We start from the raw sequence: 17,679 nt of genomic DNA, 5'->3' as shown, positions 1-17,679 counted from the left end.
ACATCAGACAATGCCACCTGTATTTAAAAGAGAGGGAGAGATCTTATAATTCTTTAGAGAAATACATTGCCTTGTCCAGATATAAATATGTGAATGTGGTATACACCTATAATAGCGTTTTGGATTTTACCAGATGACAGCTTCTCAGTCACTCATGTTGGGGCAGTTTCTGTGAAATGTGTCAGTTTGAAGCCAGACAAATCCTGGAGCTGGTTCTGGGTAAAAAAAACATAGACATTTGATTGTAGACTGCTTGTTCAAAAACGTTTGAGAGGAAAGAAAGAAGGATTGCTACCACCCTGGCCATCTTAAATTGCAGTAGGTACATGTCCCAAGGATAAGGAGTTGGTGATGATGGTAGTGATAATGAAAGAAGGTCTCCTAAATTTGTTTGGAACAGTTCAAGGAATAGGGCCCACTGGACAGATAGTCAGGTTGCTGGATGCCAGAAGTTGAAGGATCTTCTCTGTAGAGAGGTAAGAAATAAGTTGAGAGTTGAGGAAAGAAAATAGTGAAGAGCTTGTGTAGATCAGATGCTGATGATTCTATTTTCACTCTGTAGTAGGATGATTTTGCAAATGTTACTTGCAGTGAGAACCTGGACAGGAGAGATTGGTGTGAGTGAAGATCTGAATATAGGTGAGATTTCCTCCACCTTCTCTATGCAGTTCTTCATTCTCTCTGGTTACAACACAGTACATCTGTGTGTCAGGGGGCAGATAGGGAAGATCTTGCTTGTCACTGCCATGTTATAACCACTGTGGATAGATAGGGTTACTAGTATTATGGTGCAACAGTGACGATGTCTACAAGATCAGTGGGATAGGCAGACAGGAATTGAGAAACACATTTCAAACTTGAAGGATACTGTAAAAATAAATTAGGAAATCTTGAGATTAAATTATACATAGAAGAGTTTGAGGTGTACAGTCTTTGTTGGTGATGAACTACTGCAGAAAGAAAGTCTGCTTAATTGCTACAAACATGCATGTGTATACTGGAGTAAGTGTTATGCCCATACTCCAATTCAGTTCAGCAATTAAGTCCACATAAGAAGCCCTGAACTTAACAGAATTTAAGGCAAAAGTAATTAAACACAGAGCCTACATTAACCAAGCAGAGGATAGTCCAAGATTTAAAAAAAAACCAAAGCACACTAAAAAGCCAATGCACACTGAAGCTAGAGTCATCCTAATTTGTGGCAGAACACAAATAACAGTGGGACAAACTCTAGCATAATGCACAAAGAACAAACACAACAGCCAAATCCAAATTTCTAGCTACAAATCAAACCCGAGTAACAGGGAGCAGCAAACAAACATAGCAAAAATGATTGTGTGAGTCCATAGGCTAATGGACTGCTGGCATTCCAAACTTTAAAAGGAGAAGTCCCGCTCTGGTTCTTCAGCTGCACACTTCAGTTGGCTGATCAGCAATGAGCTCAAATGAGGATAGACAACTCATTCAACTTGTAATGAGAGATAGCACAAGAGGAGAGAACACAGTAATTGAAGAAAACACCAGCAAGCATAATACCCGTAATACCCAGGAACCTGAGACGATCCTGACAGTGGAGTATGCTTCTTTGATGCATCTCACTACCGTATCAACACCCGATGGTGAGCAATTTCAGCCTTCATTTCACTGTATAGGATATCATCAAAAGAATAATGTAAATAATGTCAAAGTTATGCCTATGCTATATAACTAAATTTATAGCATAGTTATATAGCAGAGGCATAACGTTGCCATTTATTTCAGTGATTCAATTATATATATATATATATATATATATATATATATATATATATATATATATATATATATATATATATATATATATATATATAAATAATTTTTCCCCCATTATAACCACAGCCAACAGCCAACAAGAAGCTCTGGTCTACCATCACCAGCAGTAGCAACAACTGAATCATCAGACTTTTTGACAACCGTTAAACCTATATTATGGATATATTATCCATAGTGCAAAAATATCTGAATTATGCTTTTATTCCTAGGACACATGATCCTCTGGTTTACTAGCACAAGAATTTGCTGGCTATATGCATATCTGTGACATCATCAAGGGGAGAGCAAAGTGCAAAAACTTACAAAAAAAGACAAGTGTCAACAACAAAACAAAACAAAACAGCATTAGTATATTTAGCTAAAAAAAAGAAAGATAAAACGTGCATTTTAGTTAATTTAAATATTTTACTTGCCAAACACTACCTTTATGAATGTATATTTGGTCATTTACAACCTCCCTTTTCTGTTTTTCAGAATTATATACTTAGAATATACTTATACAATCAGATTCTCTCTAACTAAAGTCTTTGTTTAAACTTTAGTAAGCTACCAGCTGAAATTAATATTTGGGCTTTTGTATGTTGGGATACTCGTGTATGCCCTCTTGTGTTAACTATTTTGTATGTCGTCTATGTATTTGTACTTTTCTCATTTAGAAAATGTGTGTTCTGGTGTGCACTTCCGAGAGGGGCGCATCAAGTGCTCATGGACGGGGGCGCTCCTGATTACTCCTGTTAGAAGAAATCAAATAAATGGGACGCGCTAGTTCCGCACACTTAAACGGGAACGCGCAAACCTGGGGTGCGAGTCAGCAAGCGCTAGTAATGGGACAGTGCCATAATCTTGTGAGTCCGTGCCACGATTTTTTGCTTACGTGTAACTTGTAAATTCGTCGATGATGTTTGCACATATTATTGTTGTCTTTTCTGTGGCTGGTGAGTCTTGCAACGATGATATTGCGAAAACCTGTGTTGGGAAACCTAACTATAGCCTATTTAGCGTTCCATTTTAAATTAAACTCATTTTAGTGTTCTCCAGCACCTAACAATGTCCAGACGTAAGGGTAAACGGAAATGGGGTTTTACTTGACTGAGGAAAATGACAGAGAGGCAATATGCTGCCAAGGCTTGTAAATGTACCAAGATGTAGCTACGTACATGCATTCTGTAGACTAATTTGAGGATTTGACATGTCCGCTATTTTATTTGCTGCACAGCCTTGGCAAGGGGAGCTGCTGTTTCCGGTGGAGCTAAAGAGAGGATGGTCAGTGGAGGGCTTACCCGTCGAGTTGTTTTATGTCTGGTCTGCTGACAAGTTTGGGTGTTGGATCATTCCTGCTTGTTCCAACAGGTTCATTGTGAAAGATATTACCTACCAGTTTGCACGCGCAAGTATGACCCTGTGTGTGGATCCGACGGAAGATCATATTCGAACGAATGCATGCTTTGCTTGGAAAACATGTAAGTGTTCAACCAACTGAATTTCAGAAATGATTGTCCCGCGACACGACACCGTTTATTTCTTTCAGGCCTTCTCTTCCAAAACGACGCAGCAGACGAATAAGTGGTGTGTTACTTGGTGCAGGCCAAAACACCTTTTCTTTTTGTCTGCAGGGAACAAAAGGTCAGCACTTACGTAATTAAGAAAGGGTCGTGTTGAGTCAAACGTCCAGGACATCAACTGTGTTGATGTCTGTATGAAGTCTGACAGCAACCCACATCAATTTTTTTTTTTTTTGTTGCTGTGTGAAAAGAAATTATATAGAGCATCTTTCTTTCTGTCTCTCTTTTAAAATTATTGTTTTTGTCCAATATTTCTTTATATTGTTTTGTCATTTATTAATGGATTTTATTTTTCCTTAATTAGATGGTTTTGACTGTTGATGGTTGTCAAGTAAATCAGTGAACTGTATTCATAAGATTCTTTGTACATACAAGAATCATACATAATCAGAACATAGTAAATGTAATACATTCCTTGTAAATCTGTGTAAGTAACTCCAAATAATAAACTTCAGGCTGCTTGCTATTTGTCTGTTGTGGGAGTTTTCAGGTCAGCCAGGATAATTTGTTAGGTCATCTGAAAATGGCTCTTTGAAAACTTTTATTTTTCTGTTTGCAGCTAAATAGGCTTACCTGTCAACTCTTTCCTGAGAGCAGTTTCAGTTCCATAACATGGAACATGCCTAAATCTGAGCCTGTAGAGGAATAACAATGCTAAATCTCCAACATTCTGAATTTGAGTGTCAAATTAGGGATCTAAATAAACTCTGAAGGGAGACATTTTTCTGGACACCATTGTTTTAGCTCTTCACCCTAAAATTTTCTTTCAGACTACAAGGGGGAAAAAAATTGTGGTCCGATGGCAGCAATTCATATTCCTGTGTTGTACAGCAGTAAATGTGAAGCATGTTTTAAGAAACATTCATTTGAAAAGGGCAATTAAAAAGGCTTGTTAGCTTGTGTACATGACTTCAGTTTAAACTGTGACTGTTAAGTTTAATGAGCAATTTTATTAGACGGTTAAGGGGCCTTTAATATTGATAGCAGATATTTGCCTTTGCATTGCTGTTCTAGATATATGTAAATGGAATTTTGCATTAAAATTCTCTCATCCCATGTTTGTCTTACAAAGTTTCTGTTTTTTCCTAGTGTGGTTTATAACTGAACCACAACATCTGACATCATTTGAAAAATCTGTTGAATGTCTGGAAGTCCATAGTAGATAAAACGTGTGAGGATTTCCTCATGACTTTTTTCAGATATAACAAAAGAATGCATTTATCTTCTCATTACGTTACAATTTTACATGACCACATGATTATAAAAATAATTTTCTTTTACAAAAATGTTATATAATTAAATCAGTCCTTTTGTAAATGCATAAATGTCATACATTTTTGTAGGGGGAGAATTCTTGTGTTTCTAGTGATGCAGATTTAGTCTACATTTAGTAAAGTGCAATAAATGTACCAAGTCATCAGTCATCGACACACATACAAAGGTTTTCTTTCATCTTCACACACAACACCTGTAAAATACCAAACAAAAATATTCACTTTCCATGTTTTCATCCATTACACATGTGAATGTTTGTTAAAAATGCACTACATCCTCCTGATGACATGTTCCATGTTGCTTTATTCTAATATATACTAAATATATCAAATATAATTGTCGGGTTGTTAAGTGATGCTTTAGAGGTGAATGTCAAAGGCACTGAAATGGCTGAGCAAACATCAGACAAACCCTATTAATCGATTCCAAAGAAGTCATATCTTCAGCTGCCATTGGCATCATATTTTCAAAAGGAGCTCAAAATATTAGGCAGAAGATTACTCTATGGGAGTCAAAGCTACAAAGGGGCCTTGATATACAAGTTCACAACTGGACGGTGTTGTTCAGTTCATTGCTTGGACATGTCCAACCGGCCTTCATGGCCTGTAGGTTTTGATTACGTCCTTAATAGGCCGCCGGCAAATTGGGCAGCAGGTATTTTTTTGCTTCTTCAGCTTTAGTCCACAGTCATTGCAGAGACACATGTGTCCACATGTGTAAATGACTGTGTCTACCTCCTGATCGAAGCACACAGTGCATTCACTGCTCTTGTTGCTTATTGGCACCTCTGGGAATGAGAGGCTTGGTGAGACAGGAAGACTGAGAGGAGAGCTGGGAGCTGTCACTGAGGAGCAACACAGATAACTGTCACATTCCAGGCTCTGCACAATTGGACTTTGTTGGTGCAGTGTTACTGGATATGCCAACAAAATGTGGTACTTTATTTTGCAAAGCAGAATTAACAGTTATTAACTCGTGTTCATTCAGGGTTGAGGACTATTTCAATTAATATCAAGGCAGTTACAGAACACTTACACTGGCATTTTAAAAAACTGCTCACAGAGTAGTCACACTGTTTTATGTTAAGATCCAGACTGAAAAAGCAGAGGTCAGAAGTATGTTAGCTAACAGTAACTTGCACACTCAGCATAAAAGAGCTTCGCATGCTCTAACCCACCTAGGGAGGATTCTGAGGCAGATGAGGACCTGTTTACACTGAATGCCAAGTCAGAGTTACTGTCATCACATGCTATTCCTCGGGACACAAAGGAGGGGGTGCAGTGGCTTTCCGGCAAAGTTCCTGGAAAGCACAAAGTTTCAGTGAAAAAAAAGCTGTGCATTTTAACTGACAGTGACAAACAAAATATGTACTGCTTGTACTATACACCAGACATACTGGACTGCCCTGCCCCTGCAGCATAATCTACCAGTAATCTAAAAAGTAGCATGCAGCATTTAATGTCATACATTTTTTTCTGTGCTTTTCTGTCTGCGCTGTTGACTAGAATAATTATTTGCAGCACATTCCCCTTGTTTCTGAGAGGTTATGTATGTTACTTTATTTAAAAAATTAAAAGCACACCTTATGCAGATTTTTAGTCTCTTGTACACTTACCCAATATCTTGAGTCGGTTGACAGCACCATGCAGGGTGAAGAAGGCCCATAGCACCTGAGAGGAATCAACACACAGCAGGCGACCGTGGGCTGCTCCGTTCACACCATGATGCACTTCACCATTGTCCAGCATGGTGAAGCTAAGCACATCACCTGGGCCAGGTGAAGGGAAACCCCTGTACATCACCCAGTACTCTTTGCGATCCAGGAGCACATCTGGGTCAGCTGGCAGCTCCCCAGTGTGGAGTGTGCCCGGGTCACACGAGGTCATCCCAAACAAGAGGGCACCAAAGTAGGGCAGACCTAAGTGGCCCACCTCCACGTATAAGGACTCACCCAGCCGTACAGGCCTGTCACTAAACACCAGAGTACGGCTGCTGTCCAGGAAGTGAATGCAGGCAACAGTACGGTCACTGGACAGGACCACGTCAGCCCCATGCACAGTGTTAAAGCGCATGTCAGCATCAAGGGTCAGGGGCACACCTCGAGTGGATCTTTGGCTGATGATAGAGGTGGATGAAGAGGGGATGGAGGAGGAGGTGGAGGAAGAAGAGCTGCAGGGGCTGAGCTGGTGATAGTTGCTAAACTGAAGGGAGGCCATCTTAGCAGCTGCTGCTTGGTTGGTTTCCAGCTGGTTGTTACTGTAGTTGGCCGAGTCATGGTTGCTCTGAGGCAGATAGGTGGTAATGCGGGTCGTGCTCAAACAATTTGTGCCCGTGCTGTCAGCAAATGTGCTCTCTGTTAGAACAGCGAGAGAGTTAGTGAATCATTAAATAATCACAATGCAAAATGAATTTCATAATTATTCTGCTTTGATCAATAATATCATTGCATATGACTTCCCAAATGAGACCTGATTACAACTGCAATATGAAATCTAAGTAGTATCAATTGTCTTCTTTTATTTAACTGCTTTACATGACAATTTAGATCAAATTGTCATGTGACTGGCAAGCCAGACACAACATTTGCATGGCTCTGGTTTTACTCCACTGGCAGATTCATAGCCACTCAGAATATCAGTATCAGTGATGCTGGAATGCTACCTCTCCATGAATACACCATGACCCCTACCAAATATAGACAATGCTCTCAACAGACAGAAGATAAACAATGCTGTGGAGTGTTATGGAGAGTGGAAGAGACCATCACTGGTTTGTGTCTGGTTTAATAGAGTGCATTTGTGACTGCTAAGCTGTGCGTGTGTGTGTTTTGGGGGAGTGCAGGATATTATTCACTGCCACACACACTAAAGCTGACAATCTGTCAGGGTGTGATAGTGACCCGCACCGCCATGTTTCCCTAGTGTTCCACCCTCCCACTCTGCTCAAGGGCCCCTCTGAAGCAGTCTGGATTCAGTTGATAAAATAGCATCTTATCAGGGCAAAAGGGAGCTCTTATAAAACACTGCTATTATAAAATAATTTAATTCCTGAATAATTACTGCTCTATATAGCAAAAAAACTAATTATCATAGCTCTCAAAACATCTGAACTGGCCAAGAAAACCTTTGTTCAGTGGGCTAGATGGACTGTCTGTGTACTTTCTAAAGATTAGTTTTAATTTACCGTACATTTACATCAGTGATGTGCCCTCATAACCCTTCAGAGAACCGGTAACAAAAAAGCGGATGGAAAGATATAAACGTATTCCATAAATAAAAATAAAAAGCACCAACCAATTCTTATTGACTACTTTAGATATTTTTGTTATTATAGGACGCATTTCTATTTGGGTGTTGTACTAAACAAGACTCGCGGCTGTTTATGCGCCTACATGTCTTGTTAACGTTTTGAATGGTTCTGTATTGTAAGGCTATTCAGCAAAATGACAGGAACCCTTGCCAATTAAATTTATGATTTATCACTAAGGGGGCTGATCCTTTTTTGCATTCTAAAAAATCGTCTACGTCATTATTAGTAAAAATTTCACTGGCTATATGTACATACGATTGGTGTCAGCGACAACTTAATCGTCACGATAATCATGCAGCGTAAAGCGGTCTTGCGCTTGCCTAAACCAATTTATCGAAATTAAACTGGCATTACGAAGCAGTGCTAGGCTACTTTAAAGCCGGGTATATACTGTTCGATTTTAACGACTTAGGATATAGCATCAGGACAGGTCCGAATTTCAGCTTCATCATCGTTTGACATGCAGTGTTAAATAGGCACATGAGGTCCGATTGACTGCCCAAATGAGCATAGCGATCGGAAGTATGGGTGGATTTCTAACATGTCAGAAATTTTGGCCGCTTCCTTTGCAGTTCCAGCAGTCCCACGTACCTATCTATTAATAAACTGCACAATTTGGCCTTATTGATAGTAACAAACTGGTAGACATAGTGCTCAGTATGGAATAAGTCAGCATTATTATGAGTTTTGTTTTTTTATGCATAGTTCGCCAAAAGTGCACTGAAAGGAGAGCTTGCAGATACATATGAGAAGGAAGCAAAAAATCAAGAGAATGAAATGGCAAGGAACAAGAAGTCTTTTTTTTTGTTTTCTAAAATAGGCGAGCAATGTGAAATTAAAATAATAGGTTAAACGAAGCTGCTACCAACCCTTAACACTAGCTACGCCGGCCCAATCGCCGTACCTTCTATGATTAGACCAAACATGCAATGCAGCATAAGCAGGCCCGGGTCCAGAGCAACATCACTGATAGTGCACACATCAGCAGAGCATGCTGTCTTAACGCATTGTTTAAAACAGAAAGATGCAAAGATCAGATCTGGTCTTCCTGGTTGAACTGTAAGTATTTAATGGTAAAGCTTAATCAACAAACAGGAAACTATAAGCCAAACAAACGTTTATTTGAAATCAATAGTATACTTTCATAACTTCATAAGCAGGTTAGCTTCCCATGCATTCTACACTACACATAATTTTGCATGCTTACCATTCATACTCCAATCGCAACCAACTGTAGCAGTAATTTCTCTTTGCAAATATTCTTTGTCTGCCAACCATGTTATTACACAGATTTTCTAGTCCTTGCTTTAAGATTTGAACCCATTTTGTCACTGTGTGTCTGCCATACCATCATAAATCAGATTTAATACACTAATATTCACTTACTTCACTTAAGATTCATTAACACCTAACATCTGTGTGTTCATTGCATTGTGATTAAGTTGGGGATGTTCTCAGTGTTCAAACAACTGATGAGTTAGAATGAAAACCTGCAGCCAGACTGGCTTTGGTAGAGGAGATTGGACACCCCAGCTAATAAATGTATTGTTCCTATGCAACCCTAACAAACTCCCTAGAAACCATACTACTTTTACCCACATATGTCAAGTACAGGGAATTGACACATCCCTTTTCAACACTTCACAACGTTTTCAAGACATGAGTATATGGCACACGTGCCTCTGAGCAGTTATTTTGACTGCCATTGTCTTTTGAATGATCACAACTTTGACATACGGCTCAGACTTAGCCTAATCAATAAAATTTAAATGTATATTAGGCAGCTAAGTAATGGAAATTGGTTAGAATCTATTCAACAAATAGTCATCTTTTAACAGTGCAAAAATATGTTTTCATAATAATCTTTGAGTGTAAACAATGTATAATTAAACTAATGGTGTTAATTGATAAAATGTGGAAGCATTTTCATGAGTAAGCATACTCATTACTGGGTTGTGCTTATTTTCCCATTTTTAAGATACAGGCCTATTTACTAATGCATAAAGCAACTTTGTGACAATTGTATTGCACTGACATGGGCTGGGGCATATTTGTCTATGCACATGCTTTACACATCCATTCTCATATACAAGTGACCTCTAGTTGGACCAGTTCACTTAAAGGAAACAGGGTTCCAGGGTAAGAACAACAGCTGGACAAACTCACCAAGCAATGTGACCTCCTGTGTGATGCCATAGATGTCTATGATTGCCCAAAGTGGGCAACCTATACTCAGGCCGCAGTGAAAAAGGACAGGCTCACCCTCATTCACTGTGTAGAAGACACGGCCATGCCGGTCAGCCCAGAAGGCCAGCACGTTGTCGCATGCTGCCAGCCTTTCAGGTAGAGCCTTGGCCCAGTACCCTTGCCGTGTCACCAGGTCAGGGCATGCATACTTGGGGATGTCAGCCATAGCAAGCTCCCCAGGGTCCAAGCTGGTGAAGCCAAAGCGAAGTGCACCACTCCAGCCTGTGTGTACTCCTGACAGACGTAGATGCACCTTCTCATATAGGCACACTGGCTGTTGGCTAAAAGTGATGCCATTGCAAAAGCTGTTCTTGCGTGTGGCGCGCCGCAGTTGTGCATCCAGACGGATGTTCTTGCCCTTAGCGTGTGGGTGGAAGCGTGGCGACTCTGGGCTGGAGCTGAGTGGGGGAGACGCAGGAACAGGCATGCGCTGCTCCACCACTCTGTGGGGAAGGCTGTAGTACTGGTGGCTAGCCACCAGGCGGTGCTCCAGGCTTGTGTCTGCCAGAATAAAACATTGTAACTGTTAGGAATAGTAAGGGTGCTTTGATCGGAAGAAAACTAGTTCATATTGTTATTAAAGTGCCAGAATATGAGAGCAAATCTAAATATTTTGTTTATTAAGACAGAATGACAGCTACAAGAACCTGTTTACAGTCTTGTGACATCAAATATTAAAATCTAGTTCTCATGAGATGCTTATTGTATTGTACTGAAAATCTTTTATCCTTTATCAAATGGAATAAAAGGGAGGAAAAATTCCCACAATATAATTTTCTCCCTTCTGACATCCCAAACATTTGCTTTTGCAAGCTTGATAAAAATAGCCTCCAAATTTCATTGTAACAGCTTAAGGAGAACATTTGCCTTTTGCCATGACCCTGGCTCTATGAGGAATGGAAACGGGATCTCACCCCAAAAGAACAACATACCGACAGCAGCACCAAATAGTACAGTGATGACAGCATTGATAGGGTTCCCACAAGCCAAGACAAATATAGCCTTTACTGGTTAAGTGATATGTTTTTTTAAGAGCCCATACCAATATCAATTTTTTAAAGATTTTTAAGGATGTGGCTTACAATAAACTGATTAGGACAATAATGACTTTGTAAGTCATAAGGAATAAGGCACAAGGTATAACACATTCCCACAAAGGACAGCCTTTCAGTACTTCCATCTAAAATCATGAAACAAACAAACAAACAAAAGAAATGCACAGCAGAATTTTATAGTTTTATATTGGCAGATATCATTATAAATAGAGTAACACTTCAAATATCAACTAACAATGAATAACCTGTTGTGCATATATAGTAGGATTAACATAAACTTGAACATTTTGCCTGACCATGTTACTAACTGGGATCCAGCAGTAACAGCATTTGACACTTTGACAAGCCTAGTTTTTCTAGATCACCACTGATTACACAGCATTTGTTACACAAGTTTTGAAAGAGGTCTTGTGGTGATGTGACATCCATTATGTTTCATGTATCATATCATGTGGCCCCGCCTAGGTAAAAGACACAAGGTTTTTCTTCAGAGAATAAAAATTTTGGCCATAGAGTTAAAGAGCTATACAAATATGGTGCATTTATCTGTTTTATGTTTGTTTATTTTTTTACATTTGGCTTATCCTATTTGAAATTGTGCTGAAAAAAAGTAGCACAGAGCAAGTAAGCATAGAAATTAAAATAATAAATCACAATGTTGTGATCATAATAACTAAGAACTTGTTTTACTGTTTGTAACCTTAGTCAGGCAATCTGTTTTTAAGCACTAAGTAGTTTGTGGATGTATTGTAAACTGTAGCCTTAGCTTGTTCTTTGTTCTGTTGAATTAAAAAAAAAAAAAAATAAAATAAATATATATATATATATATATATATATATATATATATATATATATATATATATATATATATATATATATATATATGTTTTAGAACAAGAAGTCCAAGCTAATGTTAGCTATATTAAAAATGTGATTAAATAGTAAGCATTCACTCATATGAGTAAATGGCTTAATTGTTGAGATAAATATAGCCAGGTTAGCTACAAATGTATCCCTTCCTCTGTATAACCTCACATCCCTTCATATAATGTGTATGCAAGGCTGGACACCTACACGAAACCTCGTCTCAGCAACTATTAGTAAACGACATGGATACGAGCTACAAGCAAACCACACATAACCATTGCTTGCTAGATAACATTACCTACATTGGAATGTAACTAATGTTTTATGGCCATCTAGCAAGCTTGGTGAATAATACCCACTAATTTAAGTAAATTACATCGTAGTTGGGATAAATATGCCCAGTAGCTAAATAGATAGACACAAATGCTACAAACGCATTCATGCAACACCTGTACCCTTTCATTGCACTTAAGTTATTATAATAATATTAAAACAAGGACACATCCACATCCACAACATAACTTTAGCCAGCAAGGCTTCTTCCCTGAAACTATCACAAATTAACAGGTATTGCAGATCATTTGTGAACCAACACATCAGATACATATTGCCAAATGTCCTCCATGTCACTCACTGCTTGCTATCTACTTTAGGTAGAATAAAAAGTGGATAATTAAGGCTCCTTCTACGGGGGGTTTTAACAGTACTAACTGATGGTAACTCAGTGAAAATGCCTCTTGTAGGTCATCAAATATGTCAGCAGTTATACTAAGATAATTTGCATTCCTGAGATGGTTTTTAGCTCTTCTAAGCAATATGTATAATATCTAAATATCTAAAAAGCACTGAGGTATTAACTGATACATAGATGGCACTAATATCACATGAATCATAAGTGTCCTAACTGTGAGTGTGTTTGAGATATCTACATTATCTTTGGTCAACACTGGCAGATGATGATTTCCACCAACATAAAAGTCAAGGTTCAGTATATTCCACTATATTGGTGGATCACTAATAGCCATATCAAGATTTAGCAAATAAGTGGCTGTCCAGTATGACAACATGGACCAAGCTGTTTGATTATATAATGAATGCAAGCTGCCTGTCTCCATTAAATGAACATTAGATCACCGAACAGAGTTCATTTTTAATGTGGTCAAATGCTGGCAACTTGCTCCAATGATGAATTCTATTAGCATTGTTTAGTTAGTTAGACGTTACAACTACATTCTAAACCATGATATGGCAGTCAAAAGTGCCAGATATCTGTAATATCTGTAAAACTCAGTTAATCTGACAGTGGCTTTCTGAAAGGATGTTATAACCCTACAAACTGTTGTTACTGATCAACTTTCTATTTAATATTTTCATTCAAGATACTTTAATTTAGCTATTTGTATTTCCCCCTGAAAACTAAACACACTTGTTACTGCAACTGGTTATAGTAAAAGAAGTTGAATATTGATGTCTAAAAACTCATGTGAGTGTAGAAAGGGAGTGTTTATGTTTTATAAGCTCTGTAAATCTAAGTCTTGCATAAAATTGCACAAAATGTTGGTAAGATGACTGAATGGTGTCGGCCTATGTCAGACTCTTGGCCTATTTCAGACTCTTACTTTGAATTGTAATTTCACATTTCATGTGTAGTTTTCAATATTTATGTGAGTACATGCCTTGTGTTTGTCCTTTTATATTGCATTTACAGTTATGAGAAACAGCAGTAGGTTAAGATGTTTTACTACAGAGATGATGCTGCAGAACAAAGATGTATTTCATAAACAGATCTGAGGTGTAAGGCATAAAATACCAGACTCGCCTCCTCACAAACTGCATGATTTAGGAACCTGTTCCACCACTCTGTGCACAGGCAAGATCAGAGCTGTGAAACAGAGCCTGGTTTCACTCGGCTTCCAAATATAGAGCTGCCTGATCTGATAGCAAAATGAGCACTGTGGCAGACAGTGATGCTCCATTCTGGTCCTCCAGCACTACAGTACAAGCACAAAAGGCCCTGTGCAGTTGTAACTGTTATCCCTACAAAAATATGCATCAGGATGGTGCATTCTATTTGAATTCAATATTATAAATTTAAGCACTGGATTATTAGAATTATGCAACAGTTGGGAAATAGGTCCATAGTTGCCATACGCATAGTTTTGATAAAAATATCTTAGAAGAAAACATAGGCAGTTCTCCTCATTTTTGCCATGAACATGCTAAGATGACCAATGACAAACCGAAATTAACTGACTAGAGGACTGACACATGCCAAAGCATCAGTAACTCATGAGATAGAGGTACATTGTAACAGTAATGAGCATAGCAGATTGTTTAAAATGGTTAGTTCCAGTTTATATTAAGTTTTTTGGCAAATATGAAGCTTGGCTACAAATGTGTAAGCCTTGCAAGAGGAAAAAAGCAAAAGTGCAGCATTTCTTGACATTTCAATCCATAGTGAGTGAATGGATCCTGGTTCCTGAAGTAAGCTGACCTCAGAGGCACTGATGTGCAAGAGAGTAAACCAGTAATTTACAGTTCAGGAGTGCAGCCCTGTAACTTCAGCAGGCAGCTCTCTGAGGACAAGCTCATGTCTCATTCAATTTTAGAGAGTATGAGTATGGCAGTGCAGCACTACCTAATCTTAGACACAACCTTATGGAGAGTGGGGAAAATCATCATATGATTACTCTATGTTTTATACTAAAAACACTGTCCTGAGTCAAAGCTGTTTCCACAAACTGACTGCATATATTGCTTACTCAGTCTGGATCTCTGATGCTAAATGCTTACATTGTAAAATATCCTGTGCAGTTACTCAGCCATTCTTATTTATTTGCATCATATCAAATACAAGTTGAAGTGTTCTGTCCATAAATGCTCATCAATTATCTACACATGAGACCAGTTACTTCTCCAAATCTAAAATCAAACAAGCTCTTGCATTCCCCTAATGCACATCTGCTTATCATTTTGAAGGCAGATACCAGCCATGTACATAGCCACTTAATGAGAAAATTTGCATCATTAGGGACCTATCAGTAGGGACTATAAATGAAATATCTCTATGCACAATTGATTACTGGAGGGTGAAGACAACACACATTGAAGAGTAATGGATAGCATTCTGTAGCTGTGCTCTGTTCATACATTAAAAAGTATTACATTAAGTAGAGGTGAACAAGTTAGAGGATCATGCACATATGCACTACAACTCCTTGAAAAGACATTTCAAACTTTCTACTACAGAAAAATTATATTTTAAATTCTATGGTATTGTTACATTTTTGCTGTCAATTGTTCTGTAATGTGTATCTCAAAAATGAATTTGCCAAGATTGAAAAAATAGTACTGACCTCAATATTTTGGCAGAGTAATATTCCACTTGTGTTTTTTCATTCATATGGGCCTTACATTTTATTTACACTTTTTTTAACATTCATTGTTAATATTAATCAAAGTTAAGAAACACTGATTTTGCCATTTATTCACATATTGGGAAAACATTGTTTTGTGGCATATGGATTATATCATAAACTCTGCTGTGATATGAGTGAATTGTGACAAGAATGTACTATTAGAAAGCCTGTGTTTTTTAAATTAATACCCTTACATGTGATATTGCAATTCTGCAACACACTGGACTGGTGAAATGACCTGTTGAATTCCTTATGTGAACCTTCCCATTAAAGTGACTGAGTCTTGATGTAACTGCTGTACAGTACACAGTGCAATGCTGATGATGTTGTTCATACAAGAAAATAACAAAATGATAAATCACTATACATGATAACACACTCTGGAGGTTGACAATAGCTACTCTAAAAAGCAGAATGTCTGCATAATTATTTTCCATAATGTTGCAGTTTAAAGGGCACCTGCACTATGTCACAATGTAAAATTCCTTAAAACCACAGTAGCCTATATGTAGAGTACATAGAGTATACATTATGGTTTTCATCTGTATATCACAGAAGTATAAGCCTTTTAATGCCCCTCAGAAAACCCATTTTATGATCTAACACTAAACTTTGGGTTCATCACACAAACAAAAGATTTCAGGAAATAGATCTATTCAACAAGCTTCAGTTTGATGGTGAGGCTATGAAGATACGAGGGTCCCTTTTACTTATGAAGACTCTCTTGTATGCAATTTCGATATTTTGTTTTCCATTGCTAATGACAGGTATTTATTTGATCTGGGCGTACATCTGCATTGCCAGTGCTTTAGATAATGGAGTAACGCATCTACATATTCATATAAGGAAAGTGAAACATGAATATTTTATATATGGTTAAAGAAAAAATATTGGAATATTGTAACAACTGCTACTGTTTGTACCCAGAGGAACATCAACGACTACCGAATGGTCAATAATGTGTTAACGGCCGCTCCATTAAAGGTATTCGTATAATTTCGTAAACGTATACTGCTCTGCATGAAACTGTGTTTTCAAACGATATACTTGCAAGATCTCTGTGTAACTCGCAATCAGCTCACATCTTCCTCTCCCACACAGTCATCTCCGTTCTCTCCAGCGATTTAAGATAGTTCTCAAAGAGGATCAATGCAAACGAATGTCGCTGTAACGCGCAAGCTTATAAATCAGGACAATTCATTGAAACCCCACTGGTTGCGCTCGCTTTAAACGTTTCCTTAACTGCCGTTAAAATACAGTTTTATTCAATGTTCGTTCCTAGCGGTTTCTTACCTATAAGTGGTTTGGGTGTATTATTCCCCATTACTCCTAATGATTCGTTCCCCTCGGTAACAAGTGGATTCTGAATACAACTGTCCCTTGCCCTTCCATCTATAAGCAAATATTAAGCACCTTGTCAAATTCAAGATTTTGATCAATTTAAGCACATTTGTAAAGCGCAGTGTCTTTCGTCCGTACCATACTCATCTTATCCGCTACTGCGTAGAGCAGCTCTCCACACCATTCTTACTTATTGGTGCATTGCCGCCCCCTCCTTCCGGCAAAATATTTTAATTCTTACCCAACTTCAAACACACAACATACCACCCACATAGGGAATAACACTCATCACACCAATTCGAAATGTTTTTCTTCTACTTGTCAGACAAAACTGCTTTCTGTTAGAATACAAAAATTGTCTATGCAACATCATTATTTTTTTCTGCCTTAAAGGTTGACATCTGAGTTAACCCTAAGCTTTGGAAGTTGCATGAACACCTTTTAAAAAATTCTAAATTTCTGTTTATGTCACAAAACTGTTTTTTTTTTTCACACAAAAAAACACAACCTTTTGTTCATTGTAATCAGTATTTCATTTTGAGGTCAAGATCTTAGAAACAAATACAAACCAAGCAGAGAGCACCAAAGCACAAGCTTTACAGGTTATGAAAAAACAATAAGAACAAGAAAAATTTACTAGCTGAAGTTTTAAGCACTCAAAAAATTCACAAACGTTTACTCAAACCCTTATGAGTGAATTTCCCCTTCCCCACCTCAGCTTCCTCATACTATCCTTCAGCATCCTTCATTGCTGGGATCTTTGCAAGCTGTTTCCTGTCTTCTGAACTGAA

General features: G+C 38.1%; 1 protein-coding gene and 1 long non-coding RNA gene across 5 annotated transcripts; one reads left to right on the top strand and one right to left on the bottom strand.

Moving 5' to 3' along the window:
- Positions 1-621: 621 nt before the first annotated feature.
- LOC113576545 (uncharacterized) lies at positions 622-3,077 on the top strand. The gene is made up of 3 exons (XR_014117667.1): positions 622-1,619; positions 2,469-2,657; positions 3,029-3,077. It is a non-coding gene; the product is annotated as an uncharacterized LOC113576545 (long non-coding RNA).
- Positions 3,078-4,189: 1,112 nt separating this feature from the next.
- Positions 4,190-17,055, bottom strand: neurl1b (neuralized E3 ubiquitin protein ligase 1B). Of its 4 annotated transcripts, XM_027008658.3 has the most exons (6): positions 16,841-17,055; positions 10,125-10,706; positions 6,265-7,002; positions 5,827-5,949; positions 5,685-5,743; positions 5,410-5,493 (listed from the first exon to the last, which is right to left on the bottom strand). In XM_027008658.3, exons 1-5 carry the CDS (start codon positions 16,869-16,871, stop codon positions 5,727-5,729), a joined length of 1,491 nt encoding a protein of 496 aa, XP_026864459.2. In that variant the 5' UTR covers positions 16,872-17,055; the 3' UTR covers positions 5,410-5,493; positions 5,685-5,726. The 4 variants fall into 4 exon arrangements, 3 of the variants coding, with proteins under 3 accessions (XP_081555382.1, XP_026864456.2, XP_026864459.2); XM_081699256.1 differs by lacking the exon at positions 5,685-5,743 and having other exon boundaries at positions 4,190-5,493; positions 15,485-17,055; XM_027008655.3 differs by lacking the exon at positions 5,685-5,743 and having other exon boundaries at positions 4,190-5,493.
- Between the last annotated feature and the right edge of the window lie 624 nt (positions 17,056-17,679).

The sequence above is a fragment of the Electrophorus electricus genome, chromosome 16, assembly GCF_041902795.1.
Source record: "Electrophorus electricus isolate QZ-2024a chromosome 16, ASM4190279v1, whole genome shotgun sequence".
NCBI lineage: Eukaryota > Metazoa > Chordata > Actinopteri > Gymnotiformes > Gymnotidae > Electrophorus > Electrophorus electricus.
Note: the sequence above shows the minus strand (reverse complement) of the source record. Positions and strands in the feature narration are given on the sequence as shown.

What these genes read in the sequence shown, in the direction of transcription:
- neurl1b (XM_027008655.3), bottom strand. Translation starts at nt 16,871, where the DNA reads ATGGGGAATAATACACCCAAACCACTTATAG. An exon ending in TACACCCAAACCACTTATAG is followed by an intron (nt 10,707 to 16,840) that starts GTAAGAAACCGC and finishes TTATTCTGGCAG; the next exon opens with ACACAAGCCTGGAGCACCGC. An exon ending in ACAGGAGGTCACATTGCTTG is followed by an intron (nt 7,003 to 10,124) that starts GTGAGTTTGTCC and finishes CTGTTCTAACAG; the next exon opens with AGAGCACATTTGCTGACAGC.